Consider the following 21360-nt stretch of genomic DNA (forward strand, 5'->3'; position numbering starts at 1 on the left):
AGTGCTCAGCATGTGTGGGAACTCCTTCAAGACTGTTGGAAAAGCATTCTAGGTGAAGTTGGTTGAGAGAATGACAAGTGTGAAAAGCTGTCAAGGCATAGGGTCTTTAACACTATATATATATATATATATATATATATATATATATATATATATATATATATATATATATATATATATATATATATATATATATATATACATACATACAGTGGGGAGAACAAGTATTTGATACACTGCTGATTTTGCAGGTTTTCCTACTTACAAAGCATGTAGAGGTCTGTAATTTTTATCATAGGTACACTTCAACTGTGAGAGACGGAATCTAAAACAAAAATCCAGAAAATCACATTGTATGATTTTTTTATTAAATAATTTGCATTTTATTGCATGACATAAGTATTTGATACATCAGAAAAGCAGAACTTAATATTTGGTACAGAAACCTTTGTTTGCAATTACAGAGATCATACGTTTCCTGTAGGTCTTGACCAGGTTTGCACACACTGCAGCAGGGATTTTGGCCCACTCCTCCATACAAACCTTCTCCAGAACCTTCAGGTTTTGGGGCTGTCGATGTGCAATACGGACTTTCAGCTCCCTCCAAAGATGTTCTATTGGGTTCAGGTCTGGAGACTGGCTAGGCCACTCCAGGACCTTGAGATGCTTCTTACGGAGCCACTCCTCAGTTGCCCTGGCTGTGTGTTTCGGGTCGTTGTCATGCTGGAAGACCCAGCCACGACCCATCTTCAATGCTTTTACTGAGGGAAGGAGGTTGTTGGCCAAGATCTCGCGATACATGGCCCCATCATCCTCCCCTCAATACGGTGCAGCCGTCCTGTCCCCTTTGCAGAAAAGCATCCCCAAAGAATGATGTTTTCACCTCCATGCTTCACGGTTGGGATGGTGTTCTTGGGGTTGTACTCATCCTTCTTCTTCCTCCAAACACGGCGAGTGGAGTTTAGACCAAAAAGCTCTATTTTTGTCTCATCAGACCACATGACCTTCTCCCATTCCTCCTCTGGATCATCCAGATGGTCATTGGCAAACTTCAGACGGGCCTGGACATGCACTGGCTTGAGCAGGGGGACCTTGCGTGCGCTGCAGGATTTTAATCCATGATGGCGTAGTGTGTTACTAATGGTTTTCTTTGAGACTGTGGTCCCAGCGCCCTTCAGGTCATTGACCAGGTCCTGCCGTGTAGTTCTGGGCTGATCCCTCACCTTCCTCATGATCATTGATGCCCCACAAGGTGAGATCTTGCATGGAGCCCCAGACCGAGGCTGATTGACCGTCATCTTAAACTTCTTCCATTTTCTAATAATTGCGCCAACAGTTGTTGCCGTCTCACCAAGCTGCTTGCCTATGGTCCTGTAGCCCATCCCAGCCTTGTGCAGATCTACAATTTTATCCCTGATGTCCTTACACAGCTCTCTGGTCTTGGCCATTGTGGAGAGGTTGGAGTCTGTTTGATTGAGTGTGTGGACAGGTGTCTTTTATACAGGTAATGAGTTCAAGCAGGTGCAGTTAATACAGGTAATGAGTGGAGAACAGGAGGGCTTCTTAAAGAAAAACTAACAGGTCTGTGAGAGCCGGAATTCTTACTGGTTGGTAGGTGATCAAATACTTATGTCATGCAATAAAATGCAAATGAATTACTTAAAAATCATACAATGTGATTTTCTGGAGTTTTGTTTTAGAGTCCGTCTCTCACAGTTGAAGTGTACCTATGATAAAAATTACAGACCTCTACAAGGTTTGTAAGTAGGAAAACCTGCAAAATCGGCAGTGTATCAAATACTTGTTCTCCCCACTGTATGTATGTATGCATGTATATATATATATATATATACACACACACACACACTACCGTTCAAAAGTTTGGGGTCACTTAGAAATGTCCTTGTTTTTTAAAGAAAAGCAATTTTTTGTCCATTAAAATAACATCAAATTGATCAGAAATACAGTGTAGACATTGTTAATGTTGTAAATGGCTATTGCAGCTGGAAACGGCAGATGTTTTATGGAATATCTACATAGGCGTACAGAGGCCCATTATCAGCAACCATCACTACTGTGTTCCAATGACACGTTGTGTTTGCTAATCCAAGTTGATCATTTTAAAAGGATAATTGATCATTAGAAAACCCTTTTGCAATTATGTGTATATATATATACAGTGGAGAAAAAAAGTATTTAGTCAGCCACCAATTGTGCAAGTTCTCCCACTTAAAAAGATGAGAGGCCAGTAATTTTCATCATAGGTACACGTCAACTATGACAGACAAAATGAGAAAAAATTTCCAGAAAATCACATTGTAGGATTTTTTATGAATTTATTTGCAAATTATGGTGGAAAATAAGTATTTGGTCAATAACAAAAGTTTCTCAATACTTTGTTATATACCCTTTGTTGGCAATGACACAGGTCAAACGTTTTCTGTAAGTCTTCACAAGGTTTTCACACACTGTTGCTGGTATTTTGGCCCTTTCCTCCATGCAGATCTCCTCTAGAGCAGTGATGTTTTGGGGCTGTCGCTGGGCAACACAGACTTTCAACTCCCTCCAAAGATTTTCTATGGGGTTGAGATCTGGAGACTGGCTAGGCCACTCCAGGACCTTGAAATGCTTCTTACGAAGCCACTCCTTCGTTGCCCGGGCGGTGTGTTTGGGATCATTGTCATGCTGAAAGACCCAGCCACGTTTCATCTTCAATGCCCTTGCTGATGGAAGGAGGTTTTCACTCAAAATCTCACGATACATGGCCCCATTCATTCTTTCCTTTACACGGATCAGTCGTCCTGGTCCCTTTGCAGAAAAACAGCCCCAAAGCATGATGTTTCCACCCCCATGCTTCACAGTAGGTATAGTGTTCTTTGGATGCAACTCAGCATTCTTTGTCCTCCAAACACGACGAATTGAGTTTTTACCAAAAAGTTATATTTTGGTTTCATCTGACCATATGACATTCTCCCAATCCTCTTCTGGATCATCCAAATGCACTCTAGCAAACTTCAGACGGGCCTGCACATGTACTGGCTTAAGCAGGGGGACACGTCTGGCACTGCAGGATTTGAGTCCCTGGCGGCGTAGTGTGTTACTGATGGTAGGCTTTGTTACTTTGGTCCCAGCTCTCTGCAGGTCATTCACTAGGTCCCCCCGTGTGGTTTTGGGATTTTTGCTCACCGTTCTTGTGATCATTTTGACCCCACGGGTGAGATCTTGCGTGGAGCCCCAGATCGAGGGAGATTATCAGTGGTCTTGTATGTCTTCCATTTCCTAATAATTGCTCCCACAGTTGATTTCTTCAAACCAAGCTGCTTACCTATTGCAGATTCAGTCTTCCCAGCCTGGTGCAGGTCTACAATTTTGTTTCTGGTGTCCTTTGACAGCTCTTTGGTCTTGGCCATAGTGGAGTTTGGAGTGTGACAGTTTGAGGTTGTGGACAGGTGTCTTTTATACTGATAACAAGTTCAAACAGGTGCCATTAACACAGGTAACGAGTGGAGGACAGAGGAGCCTCTTAAAGAAGAAGTTACAGGTCTGTGAGAGCCAGAAATCTTGCTTGTTTGTAGGTGACCAAATACTTATTTTCCACCATAATTTGCAAATAAATTCATTACAAATCCTACAATGTGATTTTCTGGAGAAAAAAATTCTCAATTTGTCTGTCATAGTTGACGTGTACCTATGATGAAAATTACAGGCCTCTCATCTTTTTAAGTGGGAGAACTTGCACAATTGGTGGCTGACTAAATACTTTTTTTCCCCACTGTATATGTGTGTGTGTGTGTATGTATGTATGTTTCAACCTCTTATTGAACGTCTTTCTTCAAATTGATAAATCACAGTGAGGTGAGTTTTAAAAAGCACATGCTGTTTTGATGATAAGTGTTTGTGATTTTCAATTGCATTTGCATTGATGTGAGAGTGGTTAGAGGAACAGTAGCGCCCTGAGCACCAGGCCATTAGCGACCCGATGATCGTTAGCTAGTTGGGTATTACCAGCGCATGTCCGGAGTGCATAAAAGGACATTACCGTGACTCAACGGTCACGTGGAATTTTACTGAGGTCATGACCTTTACAAGGGAGGAGTGAAAACCCGCAGCCATTTTTCCTTCCGTGGAATGAGTTTGACACCTGTGGTCTAGTTCAGGGAAAGAGCAAGTGTTCCTAATGTTTTGTACACTGTTTTTATATTTGTTTGTAACTAATGTGTAACTCTACGTGGCCAATGACACTTCCACAATACACTATAATATAAATGCTGCTCTCTGTCCATCTCCCCAACAATACTATTTCCTCAAGTACTCCCGCTACCCACTTTATGATTTGCTCATAATAACGAACAAGTTGTTGTTGATGTTTTTGTTTGTCTCAGGGGGAGAAAGTCAACTATGAGCGCTTTAAGAACTGGCTCCTTCAGAACAAGGAGGCGTTCACCTTCTCCCGTTGGCTCCTCTCCGGGGGCGTGTGCGTCACCCTCACAGACGACAGCGACACACCCACCTTCTACCAAACTCTGGCCGGAGTCACACACTGTGAGTGCTCCTCCCTACAGCTCCTACCCTGATATGTACAGTGAGGGGGAAAAAAGTATTTGATCCCCTGCTGATTTTGTACGTTTGCCCACTGACAAAGAAATTATCAGTCTATACTTTTAATGGTAGGTTTATTTGAACTGTGAGAGACAGAAAAACGCATGTCCAAAATGTTATAAATTGATTTGCATTTTAATGAGGGAAATAAGCATTTGACCCCCTCTCAATCAGAAAGATTTCTGGCTCCCAGTTGTCTTTTATACAGGTAACGAGCTGAGATTAGGAGCACACTCTTAAAGGGAGTGCTCCTAAGCTCAGCTTGTTACCTGTATAAAAGACACCTGTCCACAGAAGCAATCAATCAATCAGATTCCAAACTCTCCACCATGGCCAAGACCAAAGAGCTCTCCAAGGATGTCAGGGACAAGATTTTTGACCTACAGAAGGCTGGAATGGGCTACAAGACCATCGCCAAGCAGCTTGGTGAGAAGGTGACAACAGTTGGTGCGATTATTCGCAAATGGAAGAAACACAAAATAACTATCAATCTCCCTCGGCCTGGGGCTCCATGCAAGATCTCACCTCGTGGAGTTGCAATGATCATGAGAACGGTGAGGAATCAGCCCAGAACTACACGGGAGGATCTTGTCAATGATCTCAAGGCAGCTGGGACCATAGTCACCAAGAAAACAATTGGTAACACGCTACGCCGTGAAGGACTGAAATCCTGCAGCGCCCGCAATGTCCCCCTGCTCAAGAAAGCACATATACATGCCCGTCTGAAGTTTGCCAATGAACATCTGAATGATTCAGAGGAGAACTGGGTGAAAGTGTTGTGGTCAGATGAGACCAAAATGGAGCTCTTTGGCATCAACTCAACTCACCGTGTTTGGAGGAGGAGGAATGCTGCCTATGACCCCCAAGAACACCATCCCCACCGTCAAACTTGGAGGTGGAAACATTATGCTTTGGGGGTGTTTTTCTGCTAAGGGGACAGGACAATTTCACTGCATCAAAGGGACGATGGATGAGGCCATGTACCGTCAAATCTTGGGTGAGAACCTCCTTCTCTCAGCCAGGGCATTGAAAATGGGTCGTGGATGGGTATTCCAGCATGACAATGACCCAAAACACACAGCCAAGGCAACAAAGGAGTGGCTCAAGAAGAAGCACATTAAAGTCCTGGAGTGGCCTAGCCAGTCTCCAGACCTTAATCCCATAGAAAATCTGTGGAGGGAGCTGAAGGTTCGAGTTGCCAAACGTCAGGCTCGAAACCTTAATGACTTGGAGAAGATCTGCAAAGAGGAGTGGGACAAAATCCCTCCTGAGATGTGTGCAAACCTGGTGGCCAACTACAAGAAACGTCTGACCTCTGTGATTGCCAACAAAGGTTTTGCCACCAAGTACTAAATCATGTTTTGCAGAGGTGTCAAATACTTATTTCCCTCATTTAAAATGCAAATCAATTTATAAAATTTTTGACATGCGTTTTTCTGGATTTATTTTGTTATTCTGTCTCTCACTGTTCAAATAAACATACCATTAAAATGATAGACTGATCATTTCTTTGTCAGTGGGCAAACGTACAAAATCAGCAGGGGATCAAATTATTTTTTCCCCTCACTGTACACTTGAAATAAACAGCCTCTACTGAAAGGGACGCAGTTGTAAATGAGAACTTGTTCTCAACTGGTTTACCTGGTTAAATACAGGTGAAAAAAATTTGTTTTTATATGGAATGGGGTGCTCATCTGGGTAAAAAAAAAAAATCATTAAAAAAAATGTTAAGGGATGGCATCTCCCAAAAAATACCGATAATTTACCTGACCGTTTTTGTTCGGTGCACATATTTCATGTTATTTGGTATTTGTCACCCTCTCTGTCTGTCAAGTCCCTCCTTTTTTCTGTCAATTGGAAATAAATCTCTTACATGTAGCTGTGTCCAAGACCAATCAAAGATCTTAGCTGCTTCCTATCCTGAGACCAATCAGAGAGCAGGAGAGATCTTTGCTGCCAATCAGAGAGAGTACCTGCAGACAGCTCGTAATCTGCTGCTGTCCACTCCCAGATTATCCTCTTTTAACTCTACGAGCGGTGTGTATGTAGGTGTGTGTGTGTGTGTGTGTGTGGGAGTTCAGGAGTGTGTGTGTGTGCACGCTTTGGCCGTGAGGCGAGCGCTCTATCCGCGCATGGACTTTCCAGAACATACACAACCACTTCACTCTTGGCTAAGACGCCATCGCCGACCGGACACACACAACAGAGGCCATGGCGGACTAACAGTCTTGTTGTCGGTTGGGATATTATTCGAATACTATTGGAACATCCTTTGATTGGAACAGGATGGCATGAGTTAGCGTGGTGTGTTTTCCTGAGCTGTTAGCCGTGTGTCTGTGGAGTCTACTATGGTACACGCCAGTCCTGTCGGCACGTCCCAGGGCGTGTGTGGTGGAATATGGTTTGGTACCTCTGTTGCCACTCCGACAGAGTCGCACCTCTAGGTGGGTACTGGGCACGCCACTGGACCGCTGTAGACTAGCTCCGTGTCCCAAATGGCTCCCTATGAAGTGTACTATATTTGTCCAGGACCCATAGGGCTATGGTCAAAAGTAGAGCACTATATAGGGAATGGGGTGCCATTTGGGACTGCCTAGGAAGTGGTCAACGCTGACACTAGTGTGTCTTTTAGCAATGAAGCGATAGTTGGAGTGAGTTAGCGGTTGTACTTGCTGTGTTCATGCTCTCCCTGTCTGGTTGTGGTGGTTGGTGCAGGAAGTAAAAGTACAACGAAGCACTTTTCACTTTCAGATAGTGGAAGTGTAAATTGGAGGTCTTGTGTAAACTCGCTTGCAGCATGTCTTTTAACCTTGTCACGAGACCCAAGCGTAGAACGCCAATCATTTCTCTCTGTATGTCAGGCTACTCAGTCATGGAGATGTAGCCTCTTGTTTAAGAACAACAAAATACTGTCAGCCTTTTTAAACAGGCTCAAACTTCAAACTCCAGCCATTTTTAAAAGAGATCCGTCTCAACCAGCCAGGTACAGTCCTGTCCTGAAACGGAAGGTTAGCCATTTAGCCTAGCGGTTAACCTAGTGTGCTAAACTAAGAAGTGCGTCCCAAATCAAAAGACATTTTATTGGTCACATACACGTGTTTAGCAGATGTTATTGTGGTTGTAGCGAAATGCTTGTGTTCCTAGCTCCAACAGTGCAGTAATATCTAACAATACACACAAATTTAAAGTAAAATAATGGAATTAAGAAATATATAAATATTAGGACGAGCAATGTCGGAGTGGCATTGACTAAAATATAGTAGAATAAAATACAGTATATACATATGAGATGAGTAAAGCAAAAATATATAAACATTATTTATAGTGACTAGTGTTCCATTTTTAAAGTGGCCAGTGATTTCAAGTCTATTTATATTGGGCAGCAGCCTCTAAGGTGAGGGTTACGTAACCGGGTGATGGCTTTTTAACAGGTGGCACCTTATTCTCTATAATAGTGTACTACTTTTAACCCGAGCCCTATGGTGCTGCAGTGCACCATAGTAAATCACAGGTCCAGGAGTCAGTCAGTGAGCTAGCTAGAGAGGGGATGAGACATGTCCTGGAGTCAGTCAGTCAGTGAGCTAGCTAGAGAGGGGATGAGACATGTCCTGGAGTCAGTCAGTCAGTGAGCTAGCTAGAGAGGGGATGAGACATGTCCTGGAGTCAGTCAGTCGGTCAGTGAGCTAGCTAGAGAGGGGATGAGACATGTCCTGGAGTCAGTCAGTCAGTCAGTGAGCTAGCTAGAGAGGGGATGAGACATGTCCTGGAGTCAGTCAGTCAGTGAGCTAGCTAGAGAGGGGATGAGACATGTCCTGGAGTCAGTCAGTCGGTCAGTGAGCTAGCTAGAGAGGGGATGAGACATGTCCTGGAGTCAGTCGGTCAGTCAGTGAGCTAGCTAGAGAGGGGATGAGACATGTCCTGGAGTCAGTCAGTCAGTGAGCTAGCTAGCGAGGGGATGAGACATGTCCTGGAGTCAGTCAGTCAGTGAGCTAGCTAGAGAGGGGATGAGACATGTCCTGGAGTCAGTCGGTCAGTCAGTGAGTTAGCTAGAGAGGGGATGAGACATGTCCTGGAGTCAGTCGGTCAGTCAGTGAGCTAGCTAGAGAGGGGATGAGACATGTCCTGGAGTCAGTCAGTCAGTCAGTGAGCTAGCTAGAGAGGGGATGAGACATGTCCTGGAGTCAGTCAGTCAGTGAGTTAGCTAGCGAGGGGATGAGACATGTCCTGGAGTCAGTCAGTCAGTCAGTGAGTTAGCTAGCGAGGGGATGAGACATGTCCTGGAGTCAGTCAGTCAGTCAGTGAATGAGTTAGCTAGCGAGGGGATGAGACATGTCCTGGAGTCAGTCAGTCAGTCAGTGAGCTAGCTAGCGAGGGGATGAGACATGTCCTGGAGTCAGTCAGTCAGTCAGTGAGCTAGCTAGCGAGGGGATGAGACATGTCCTGGAGTCAGTCAGTCAGTCAGTGAGCTAGCTAGCGAGGGGATGAGACATGTCCTGGAGTCAGTCAGTCAGTGAGCTAGCTAGAGAGGGGATGAGACATGTCCTGGAGTCAGTCTGTCAGTGAGCTAGCTAGAGAGGGGATGAGACATGTCCTGGAGTCAGTCAGTCAGTCAGTGAGCTAGCTAGCGAGGGGATGAGACATGTCCTGGAGTCAGTCAGTCAGTCAGTGAGCTAGCTAGAGAGGGGATGAGACATGTCCTGGAGTCAGTCAGTCAGTGAGTTAGCTAGCGAGGGGATGAGACATGTCCTGGAGTCAGTCAGTCAGTCAGTGAGTTAGCTAGCGAGGGGATGAGACATGTCCTGGAGTCAGTCAGTCAGTCAGTGAATGAGTTAGCTAGCGAGGGGATGAGACATGTCCTGGAGTCAGTCAGTCAGTCAGTGAGCTAGCTAGCGAGGGGATGAGACATGTCCTGGAGTCAGTCAGTCAGTGAGCTAGCTAGCGAGGGGATGAGACATGTCCTGGAGTCAGTCAGTCAGTGAGCTAGCTAGAGAGGGGATGAGACATGTCCTGGAGTCAGTCTGTCAGTGAGCTAGCTAGAGAGGGGATGAGACATGTCCTGGAGTCAGTCAGTCAGTCAGTGAGCTAGCTAGCGAGGGGATGAGACATGTCCTGGAGTCAGTCAGTCAGTGAGCTAGCTAGCGAGGGGATGAGACGTCCTGGAGCCGATCCATAGGAGAGGTAATGAGTTTTCTATATTAGCAGTGTCAGGCAGGCTGGAGCACCAGCCCTGAGTAATGACACACAGCAACAAGATGAGCAGGTATTTATTCCCCCTCAGCTCTGCTTTCCTCGCTAGTCCCTACCAGGCCTTACCACTGCACTAATCACCGCTAGGCTCTGTTCGCTAGTCCCTACCAGGCCTTACCACTGCACTAATCACCGCTAGGCTCTGTTCGCTAGTCCATACCAGGCCTTACCACTGCACTAATCACCGCTAGGCTCTGTTCGCTAGTCCCTACCAGGCCTTACCACTGCACTAATCACCGCTAGGCTCTGTTCGCTAGTCCCTACCAGGCCTTACCACTGCACTAATCACCGCTAGGCTCTGTTCGCTAGTCCATACCAGGCCTTACCACTGCACTAATCACCGCTAGGCTCTGTTCGCTAGTCCATACCAGGCCTTACCACTGCACTAATCACCGCTAGGCTCTGTTCGCTAGTCCCTACCAGGCCTTACCACTGCACTAATCACCGCTAGGCTCTGTTCGCTAGTCCATACCAGGCCTTACCACTGCACTAATCACCGCTAGGCTCTGTTCGCTAGTCCATACCAGGCCTTACCACTGCACTAATCACCGCTAGGCTCTGTTCGCTAGTCCATACCAGGCCTTACCACTGCACTAATCACCGCTAGGCTCTGTTCGCTAGTCCATACCAGGCCTTACCACTGCACTAATCACCGCTAGGCTCTGTTCGCTAGTCCATACCAGGCCTTACCACTGCACTAATCACCGCTAGGCTCTGTTCGCTAGTCCATACCAGGCCTTACCACTGCACTAATCACCGCTAGGCTCTGTTCGCTAGTCCATACCAGGCCTTACCACTGCACTAATCACCGCTAGGCTCTGTTCGCTAGTCCATACCAGGCCTTACCACTGCACTAATCACCGCTAGGCTCTGTTCGCTAGTCCATACCAGGCCTTACCACTGCACTAATCACCGCTAGGCTCTGTTCGCTAGTCCATACCAGGCCTTACCACTGCACTAATCACCGCTAGGCTCTGTTCGCTAGTCCATACCAGGCCTTACCACTGCACTAATCACCGCTAGGCTCTGTTCGCTAGTCCATACCAGGCCTTACCACTGCACTAATCACCGCTAGGCTAGCCCATGCTGACCTGCGTTCAGTAAGCACAACACAAATAGCTTTCATTCATGTTTGTTTAGCGTTTGGGATTGATACAGGACTATATTGGTGTTCTCTCAGTGTTTCTGAAAGACTAGTTGGAGGACCTATTTCTTGAGGTTTTATTTGTATTGCTTGGTGTGTGTGTGTGTGTGTGTGTGTGTGTGTGTGTGTGTGTGTGTGCGTGCGTGCGACGTGCATGCGTGTTTGTGCTTGTAGGATTTAGTGTTGTCTAGTTGCTCTACTCTTAAAGGGGCATTCAGTCAGTCAGTCAGTGGCAGGCCCCAACCACACACACCTGCCCCCCCCCACACCACTCCACGCGTCTCAATATTAATCTGTCCACTATTACTTCCTCCATGCCATCTCCATACAGACCCTCTCTCTTCCTCTCTCTCTCTCTCTCTGTCTCCCAGGTTGTGTTCTCTATTTGTTTAAGCCTGATGTTTCAGAGCATTCTCTCTGACTGAACGGAGGTTAAAAGGTTATTGAACCACAACCACTGAAGCGGCTGGTAATTACTTGTTTCCAATCAGTCCGATTGACCTCTCCACTTCTCTCTTTGAACTCAATCCACAGAGGTCAACTGTACCCTGCTGAGGTGGGCTCTTCCAGGAATAAACCTCAGGAGGATGGAGTGAGTGAGTGAGGAGGGAGTGAGGGAGGGAGGGAGAGAAGGATCTATGGAGGTGGAGAGGGAGATGGAAAGGCCCTCTCAATCCACACACACGTCCCAATCTGCAGCTTTCACTGCTGGGCTGAATGGCTAGCCAGCCTGGCTATATTCTCCCCCAGTGGCATCACTGTCTTATTGACCCATTAGTCTTATAAATGCAGACAGCAAACTAGGATGTCGGCCTTAGCAGTGAGCCTTAGGAACCAGCTTGGCTTTGTGGTGGATATCCGGACTGGTCTTCTCTCCTCTCAGAAAGTGAATATGACTTGGTCAGCATCCCAAAATGGCAGCCTATTCCCTATATAGTGCACTACAAAAGTAGTGCACAATGTAGGGAATAGGGTGCCATTAGGTGTGCAGTCTTAATTTGTGTATGTGTGTTTTGACACCTGTCTTAGGGACATGTATGGGATGACTCATGGGACAGTGTGGCGGAAAGGGAAGCCTGGGCTAGTGTGAGCTAGCGAGCCTTAGGCTAATCCTATTAGCGTAAAGCTGTGGATTAGCGCGATGATTGTAGTGGGAGGATGAACCCAGGATCTCTGGCCCTGGGGCTGGCAGGTTTCATACTTAACAGTAGCTATATTGGTGCATCTAGTGAGCCTTGGCCCTGAGTCATGGTCTCACCTCAAGACTAACCTGGAAAGACTAAATCACTTACAGATAGGGTTGCAAAATTCCGATAACCAGAATTCCCAGGTTTTCCAGAAATCCCGGATGGAAGATTCCCGGAATATAGGGAATAAGCAGGAAATCTTGAATCCTCCAACCAGGATTTCTGGAAAACCTGGGAATTTGGGGAAAGTTACTGGAATTTTTGCAACCCTACTTACAGATCTGGGACCAGGGTACTTGAGATGTCTACTATCCTCTGTCCTGCTCATTACAAAACTCCATAATCAGAATGGAACCATGAAACATGTTTGACCTCATCGGCATGGCTCCATATCTTCATCCAAGTCCATGTGGTCCACTACAGCACCATATTGAGAGAAACTGAAGCTGGGTGAAGATCTAAACTGTTGTTTCCTTTCCTTACTGTGCTAACACTGCTAGGTCATGTGACTTGTGTCCCCTGTAGCTCATTTGGTAGAGCATGGCGCTTGCAACGCCAGGGTTGTGGGTTCGTTTCCCACGGGGGGGGGGGGGGGCAGTATGAAAAATGTATGCACTCACTAACTGTAAGTCACTCTGGATAAGAGCGTCTGCTAAATGACTAAAATGTAAATGTTCTAGTAAGAAGATGCTCAGCGAATCTACAAAAACCACTCTAGGTTGGTTGCCATTTTGATTATTTTAAAAAGGGTTTTCTTCCTCTCTCCTCCTGCAGTAGAAGAGTCTGATATCATTGACTTGGAGAAGCGCTACTGGCTGCTGAAAGCCCAGTCCAGGACCGGCCGCTTTGACTTGGAAACCTTTGTCCCGCTGGTCTCCCCTCCCATTCACGCTTCGCTAAGTGAAGGTATGTTCTCTCCTCCCGTTCACCCTTCGCTAAGTGAAGGTATGTTCTCTCCTCCCATTCACCCTTCGCTAAGTGAAGGTATGTTCTCCTCCCATTCACCCTTCGCTAAGTGAAGGGGGGGGGAGTTGTTGTCTTTGCACTAGCTAGCTAACGTTTGCTTATAGCTACATTGTCAAACACACAAGGTTAACAGCTGACGTTAGCTAGCAAGCTAACTTGATTAGCAGTAGTAGCCGCTAGAGATGCTTCCTCTCACTCCACTGGGTCCCAGAGCGAGGCACCATGAAGGTCGTTCGAGTGGGCAGGGATTTAGCCCAAGGACACACCTTTTCACCAAGGCTATGGCTGGGCCAAACCCCCATGTGTTCGTTCAAACTATAAAACAACAAGCAGGAAGTGTCAGGTTTGACGTGTATGCGGAAAACGAAGTCAAGCGCAGGACACCGAGCGACTGGCAGACGTACTTTACTAAACACAGTAATGAAAGTACAAAACAACAAAACCTCCAAGCAGGGAGGAACAACACTAGCATACAACAGCACTGCCGACCTAACGGAGAACATTCACACACAACAAACAAATGAGAGACAGGGTTTTTTAAAAGGGAATACAATGAACACTAATGGGGACACAGGTGTAAACAATACAAACCAATCTAGACAAACACCGAAACATAGATCGGTAGCAGCTAGTACTCCGGGGACGACGAACGCCGAAGCCTGCCCGAGCAAGGAGGAGGAGCAGCCTCGGCTGAATCCGTGACAGAAGAGTGAAAAGCAGCCATAAGTCATGTTATGCATGTCTACCACTTTTATAAACCTAATCATTAATATTTAAACGTTTCTGTCAGAATTTCTGTGGTTCATGATGTAAAATACACAAATACATGAACATTTATGAATGTTAATGTGATCCTTGTGATACGGTTCGAACGAGTTCCCTAAAGATCTGACACCAAGCCTTCTCACAAAGCTATTTCTCTTTCGCAAATAGCCATGTTCTACTACAAAATGGATCACTTTTGATGTTGTTTTTCCAGGTTTGTTTCATGCCTTCGACGAGAACCGTGACAATCACATCGACTTTAAGGAGATCTCCTGTGGCCTGTCTGCCTGTTGCCGGGGGCCCGTCGCCGAGAGGCAGAAATGTAAGAGCTGCTATGTGATATGTTCTAATAGGAAGTAGTGATTTCCTAACCTAATTGCTTCCTTTCACACATTATGGTGTGTGTGTGTGTGTGCATGTACGTGTGAGTGGAAGAGATGTAGCGCTTTTCCCAATCTCCTTATCTCGTTTTTTTTTTACTGTTGTCGACTGCCTCTGGATAGTCATTAGTATGCAATCTACCCTGTCATCAACATTCGCATCAGGCCTTGAAATTACATTTTCATGCTTGGAAATGGCAGCAGATATTGGAATTTAAGACTCTAGTTAATGATCTAAGTAATTCACTGCAGACCACACTGAGGAATACAGATGACTAGCAGAATATGTTTTGGTACAACTGCGGCTTGAACAGCGACTGTGGCTTTGAGGAGTCTGTAGTTAGAAACTACAATGTTATGGTTATGGAGTATTTTGTACCCTCCTTCTCTCTTGTGTTTCTCAGTTTGTTTCAAAGTGTTTGACGTGGACCGGGATGGGGTTCTGTCTCGAGACGAAATCCATGAGATGGTAGCCGCACTTCTGGAGGTGTGGAAGGACAATCGCACAGACACACTCCCTGTAAGTTCTGCTGGACACAGACCCACTCCCTGTAAGTTCTGCTGGACACAGACCCACTCTCTGTAAGTTCTGCTGGACACAGACCCACTCTCTGTAAGTTCTGCTGGACACAGACCCACTCCCTGTAAGTTCTGCTGGACACAGACCCACTCCCTGTAAGTTCTGCTGGACACAGACCCACTCCCTGTAAGTTCTGCTGGACACAGACACACTCTCTGTAAGTTCTGCTGGACACAGACCCACTCCCTGTAAGTTCTGCTGGACACAGACACACTCTCTGTAAGTTCTGCTGGACACAGACACACTCCCTGTAAGTTCTGCTGGGACACAGACACACTCTCTGTAAGTTCTGCTGGGACACAGACACACTCTCTGTAAGTTCTGCTGGGACACAGACACACTCTCTGTAAGTTCTGCTGGGACACAGACACACTCTCTGTAAGTTCTGCTGGGACACAGACACACTCTCTGTAAGTTCTGCTGGGACACAGACACACTCTCTGTAAGTTCTGCTGGGACACAGACACACTCTCTGTAAGTTCTGCTGGGACACAGGCTAAATGGCTAGTGTAATGGAGGTGGTTGGGCTTTGTTAAGTAAGCGACCTTATCAAAGTTTTGACTCTTGTCCTGTTTTCAGGAGTTGCTCGCCAACGTGTCGGACATAGTGGAGGGAATCCTGAAGGGGCACGACACGACCAAGGTCAAACTCTTCTAGGTGTTTTTGTCTGTAACGTGATTGGACTTAAATTATCTCATAATCCTGCTGCTGTCCACTGACATTTAACCCTTGTCTTTGACTTAACCTTTGACCCCCACACACACACAGCTGGGTCACCTGACCCTGGAGGACTACCAGATCTGGAGTGTGAAGAGCGCTCTGGCCAACGAGTTGCTCAACCTGCTGTTCCAGGTCAGATCACACACACACACACACACACAGTTTATAGTTTGCTTTCTCTTCATGCCCCTCTGTCTGTGTTTCTGCAGGTCTGCCACATTGTCCTGGGGCTTCGACCTGCCACTCCTGAAGAGGAGGGACAAATCATCAGGTAATACACATAACAAATCTGTCGTTCTGCCCCTGAGCAAGGCAGTTAACCCACAGTTCCCCGGGTGCCGATGACGTGGATGTCGATTTTAAGGCAGCCCTCCGCACATCTCTGATTCAGAGGGGTTGGGTTAAACACATTTCAGTTGAATGAATTCAGTTTTACAACTGACTAGATATCCCCCTTTCCTTTCCCCTGAACAACTCTTAAACATGTTTTACACCTCTACAGTTTAAAGCTCTGAACTCGTGTGTGTGTGTGTGTGTGTGTGTGTGTGTGTGTGTGTGTGTGTGTGTGTGTGTGTGTGTGTGTGTGTGTGTGTGTGTGTGTGGTTCAGGGGGTGGCTGGACAGAGAGAACAGGCATGGCCTCCAGCCTAGTGAGAACTGGTTCCTCATCTCCAGCCAGTGGTGGATGCTCTGGAAAGACTACGTCAAATATGTGAGTGGAAGTCCAAGGGTTGCGTCCCAAATGGCACCAGGGCCCATGGGTCAAATGAAGTGCACTACGTAGGGAATAGGGTGCCATTTGGGAAGCACATCAAATGCAGGCCTAACTTAACTTGAATAGCAGAATAATCACAGCATACCAACGTTACTAACCATCCTTCCCTCTCCCCAGGACCACAAGTCCATCGTGGTGGATCAGCCCTCTATCCTCTCCTCTCTGAGGAATCCTCAGGCCTCTGCCACCGTCGAGCCTGCCCCCCTGGTGCCAGGGGTAGGGGTAGGGGGAGGTCTGGGGGTCCCCAGCCCAGCCAGCCCCTCAGGAGAGAGGTCCCCTGATGTTGTGTCCAGCGCCTCTGAAGCCACAGAGACCCACAGCATAGGTCAGTGACCAGACCACTAGGCAGCGCTGGGCATACTGTTACAACTTCAAACTATGGGTTATAACTGTTTATTCATTATTTATAAACTACGTATTAATGAATGATTTACTCTTTATAAACTACGTTTAAACCTTTTACAACCCCTCTAAGGGTACCTTAACCTTAATTTAAAGTGTACCTGTACCTTAACCTGAATATAAAGTGTACCTGTACCTTAACCTTAATTTAAAGTGTACCTGTGATGCCGTCACCCCCCCCCTCCTCCTCCTCAGTGGTGAACCCCCAGGCCGGCCCCTCAGCCACAGAGATCTGTTTTGCCCGGCAACACGTGTCAGACAACAACCAGTGTTTCTCCAGGGTCAACGGCCACATCCCCTCCGTCTCTCAGTCCCAGTCTCAGTCCCAGCTGGCAGCTCAGAGGCCTGGAGCCATCGACAACCAGCCCCTGGTCAACACAGACCCCATGAAGGTGTGTGTTTGCCCTCCATATTATTTACATTTACATCATTTAGCAGACACTCTTATCCAGAGCGACTTACAAATTGGTGCATTCAACTTATGATAACCAGTGGGACAACCACTTTTTTTGTTTTATGGGGGGGGTGGGGGGGGGTGACTTTATACTTTTCCAGGTATTCCTTAAAGAGGTAGGGTTTCAAGTGTCTCCGGAAGGTGGGAACTGTGCTTCTGTAGAGGTAGGGGAGCTAGCCAGAGGTGGCTATATCGTACAAATTCAGGAAGCAGGCAGAGGTGGATGATGAACTTAGTGCCCTCGTTTGGGTGTAGGGACTGATCAGAGCCTGAAGGTACGGAGGTGCCGTTCCCCTCACAGCTCTGTAGGCAAGCACCATGGTCTTGTAATAGATGCGAGCCTCAACTGGAAGCCAGTAGAGTGTGCGGAGGAGCGGGATGACGTGAGAGAACTTGGGAAGGTTGAACACCAGACGGGCTGCGGCGTTCTGGATAAGTTGTAGGGGTTTAATGGCACAGGCAGGGAGCCCAGCCAACAGCGAGTTGCAGTAATCCAGACGGGAGATGACAAGTGCCTGGATTAGGACCTGTGCCGCTTTCTGTGTAAGGTAGGGTCGTACTCTGCGAATGTTGTAGAGCATGAACCTGCAGGATCGGGTCACCGCTTTGATGTTAGCGGAGAACGACGGTGTTGTCCAGGGTCACGCCAAGGCTCTTCGCACTCTGGGAGGAGGACACAACGGAGTTGTCAACCGTGATGGCGAGATCATGGAGCGGGCAGTCCTTCCCCGGGAGGAAGAGCAGCTCCGTCTTGCCGAGGTTCAGCTTGAGGTGGTGATCCGTCATCCACACTGATATGTCTGCCAGACATGCAGAGATGCGATTCGCCACCTGGTTATCAGAAGGGGGAAAGGAGAAAATGAATTCTGTCTCTGTCTGTCTCTCGCTTTCCTCCTGTCTCGCTGTGACGATACGGCCAGGCATTAGGCATGGCCTGTGTATATCCATCATCAGTAATGGAGGAGTAGAGGGGGCAATGTGTGTCCTCTTTTCACCCCAGTCTCTCTCCTGTTCCCCAGGCCCCCACATTGACCATGGAGGGAGGCCGGTTGAAGCAGTCCTTACAGCTGGTGGAAGGCAGGGACTTTGAGACGGTACCAGAGCCTGTGTGGAGGGCACTGTTCCACTGGTATGGAGCCAACCTCAGCCTGCCACGACCGGTATGTATGGACCACAACCACCCCTCACACTATCACTGAACCACAACACAACCACCCCTCACAGTATCACTGAACCACAACACAACCACCCCTCACACTATCATGGAACCACAACACAACCACCCCTCACACTATCACTGAACCACAACACAACCACCCCTCACACTATCACTGAACCACAACACAACCACCCCTCACACTATCACTGAACCACAACACAACCACCCCTCACACTATCACGGAACCACAACACAACCACACCTCACACTATCACTGAACCACAACCACCCCTCACAGTATCACTGAACCACAACACAACCACCCCTCACACTATCACTGAACCACAACACAACCACCCCTCACACTATCACTGAACCACAACACAACCACCCCTCACAGTATCACTGAACCACAACACAACCACCCCTCACACTATCACTGAACCACAACACAACCACCCCTCACACTATCACTGAACCACAACACAACCACCCCTCACACTATCACTGAACCACAACACAACCACCCCTCACAGTATCACTGAACCACAACACAACCACCCCTCACACTATCACTGAACCACAACACAACCACCCCTCACAGTATCACTGAACCACAACACAACCACCCCTCACACTATCACTGAACCACAACACAACCACCCCTCACACTATCACGGAACCACAACACAACCACACCTCACACTATCACTGAACCACAACACAACCACCCCTCACAGTATCACTGAACCACAACACAACCACCCCTCACACTATCACTGAACCACAACACAACCACACCTCACACTATCACTGAACCACAACACAACCACACCTCACACTATCACTGAACCACAACACAACCACACTATCACTGAACCACAACACAACCACCCCTCACACTATCACTGAACCACAACACAACCACACCTCACACTATCACTGAACCACAACACAACCACACTATCACTGAACCACAACACAACCACCCCTCACACTATCACTAAACCACAACACAACCACCCCTCACAGTATCACTGAACCACAACACAACCACCCCTCACAGTATCACTGAACCACAACACAACCACCCCTCACACTATCACTGAACCACAACACAACCACCCCTCACAGTATCACTGAACCACAACACAACCACCCCTCACACTATCACTGAACCACAACACAACCACCCCTCACACTATCACTGAACCACAACACAACCACACCTCACACTATCACTGAACCACAACACAACCACCCCTCACACTATCACTGAACCACAACACAACCACCCCTCACACTATCACTGAACCATAGATGGTCACCTCGAGGACCAGGTCTAGCTTGAGAGATTTTCACACCATTGTGGATGATTTTCCTGAAAGTTTCAGTTATGTGTCCGTACCTGAAGTTAAGGTTCAGCCCTTACAGTTTGAGTTTATTTATTCTTGCTCACAGATAAAACTGAAGAAATGCAGAATTTACAGTACTAATAATTACAAAACACTAATTTTAAAATCCATAACACAATAATAATATGTGATAGAACAGAATACAAAACACTTGAAACATTACAGGACATTTGTCTTTGGAAATTGAAATATTTAAATGGTTAAAAAAATATAATCTTTGGGGAAAACCATTTAAGAGCTAGAGTTATTATTACAGTCTGACAGCAGCGGGTAGAGGTAATTGTTGAATGCATAATACTCTCCTCCTCCTCTCCTTTTCCAGGTGATCCAGCAGACGAAAACAGGCGGTGCTGAGCTGGAGCTCTTCCCGCGTTACCTCCTCTTCCTGCGGCAGCAGGCCGCCACGCGCACCCCCCAGTCCAACATCTGGGTTAACATGGGTATGACCAGCCTGAGAATGTTCCCCCAGCACCTCCCCAGAGGTAACGTAAGCCTGCAGCAAGAAAGAAAGAAAGAAAGAAAGACGGCCTGCTAGGAGCCGCCAAAACGCTAGTGCTGCTACTGCAGTCCAACCCCTAATCATGCCCCTAAAATGGACTGGTCCAGCCCCTAATCAAGCTCTTAGAATGGACTGCAGGATGAGTCCATGGTCCATAGGGGGGTGATATGGTGTCAACTGACCGTACTAAAAGACCCTGAGAGCCTAACTCTTACTCTCTTGTCTGCATAGCCTTGTTGTGTGGTCCTCTGTAGCTCAGCTGGTAGAGCACGGCGCTTGTAACGCCAAGGTAGTGGGTTCGATCCCCGGGACCACCCATACACAAAATGTATGCACGCATGACTGTAAGTCGCTTTGGATAAAAGCGTCTGCTAAATGGCATATTATTATTTATTATTATTGTCAGAACAGTGGTGCTATGAAGCTTGACACCCCCTTCGTAAAGCCTCCATAAAGGTGTTATAATGATGACAGTAGAAATGGTAAACAACAGCTGATGACAATGCAAGCCAATTAGCCTACTTAAACAGATTGGTGACTGTGTGGTAAACCCATGCCAGCTGATTCCATCTCTTATGTCATCATGCATGGAGGAGTGGGACGTGGGCTACACCATGTCAAGTCAATGTAAACGAAATGATTATGTAGGTTTCTAATTATAGTGTAAAAAATATTATAAATTATGTGAGATTTCTAGTTAGTCAAGTCTGTTAATTCCAGGCGATTTTATGTGACTGATCCTCCACTAAAGTAGCTCTATTGTAATCAAATTGGGGCAGCGCTGCACAGAGGCACTATGAGGTATTAGAGCGCTGATCTAATCGGACCGGTGCTGTCAGATATCTGGCCCAGAGGAGTTAGTTTGGCTCCAGTCACAAATACCAACTGACCAGGCATAGAAATAATACCATATATAATAATAATAATATGCCATTTAGCAGACGCTTTTATCCAAAGCGACTTAGTCATGTGTGCATACATTTTATCTATGGGTGGCCTCAGCGGGAATCGAACCCACGATCATTGGTGTTGCAAGCTCCATAGAATGACTAGACCAGACATACTGACC

At 46.8% G+C, this 21360-nt stretch overlaps 1 protein-coding gene across 1 annotated transcript in view; it reads left to right on the plus strand.

The window, feature by feature from the left end:
- Positions 1–21360, plus strand: part of LOC311101819 (ubiquitin carboxyl-terminal hydrolase 32-like) — a 97864-nt gene that overhangs the window by 31485 nt on the left and 45019 nt on the right. The window contains exons 5-16 of the mRNA XM_084143022.1: positions 4383–4542; positions 12952–13083; positions 14123–14230; positions 14693–14808; positions 15448–15510; positions 15637–15720; positions 15798–15859; positions 16197–16299; positions 16480–16687; positions 16960–17156; positions 18238–18378; positions 20115–20274. Coding sequence (XP_083999148.1) covers positions 4383–4542; positions 12952–13083; positions 14123–14230; positions 14693–14808; positions 15448–15510; positions 15637–15720; positions 15798–15859; positions 16197–16299; positions 16480–16687; positions 16960–17156; positions 18238–18378; positions 20115–20274 — 1534 coding nt within the window. The remainder of the gene's footprint in view (positions 1–4382; positions 4543–12951; positions 13084–14122; positions 14231–14692; positions 14809–15447; positions 15511–15636; positions 15721–15797; positions 15860–16196; positions 16300–16479; positions 16688–16959; positions 17157–18237; positions 18379–20114; positions 20275–21360) is intronic.

This window comes from Coregonus lavaretus (assembly GCF_964263955.1).
Source record: "Coregonus lavaretus genome assembly, chromosome: 26".
In the NCBI taxonomy this organism is placed as follows: Eukaryota; Metazoa; Chordata; class Actinopteri; order Salmoniformes; family Salmonidae; genus Coregonus; species Coregonus lavaretus.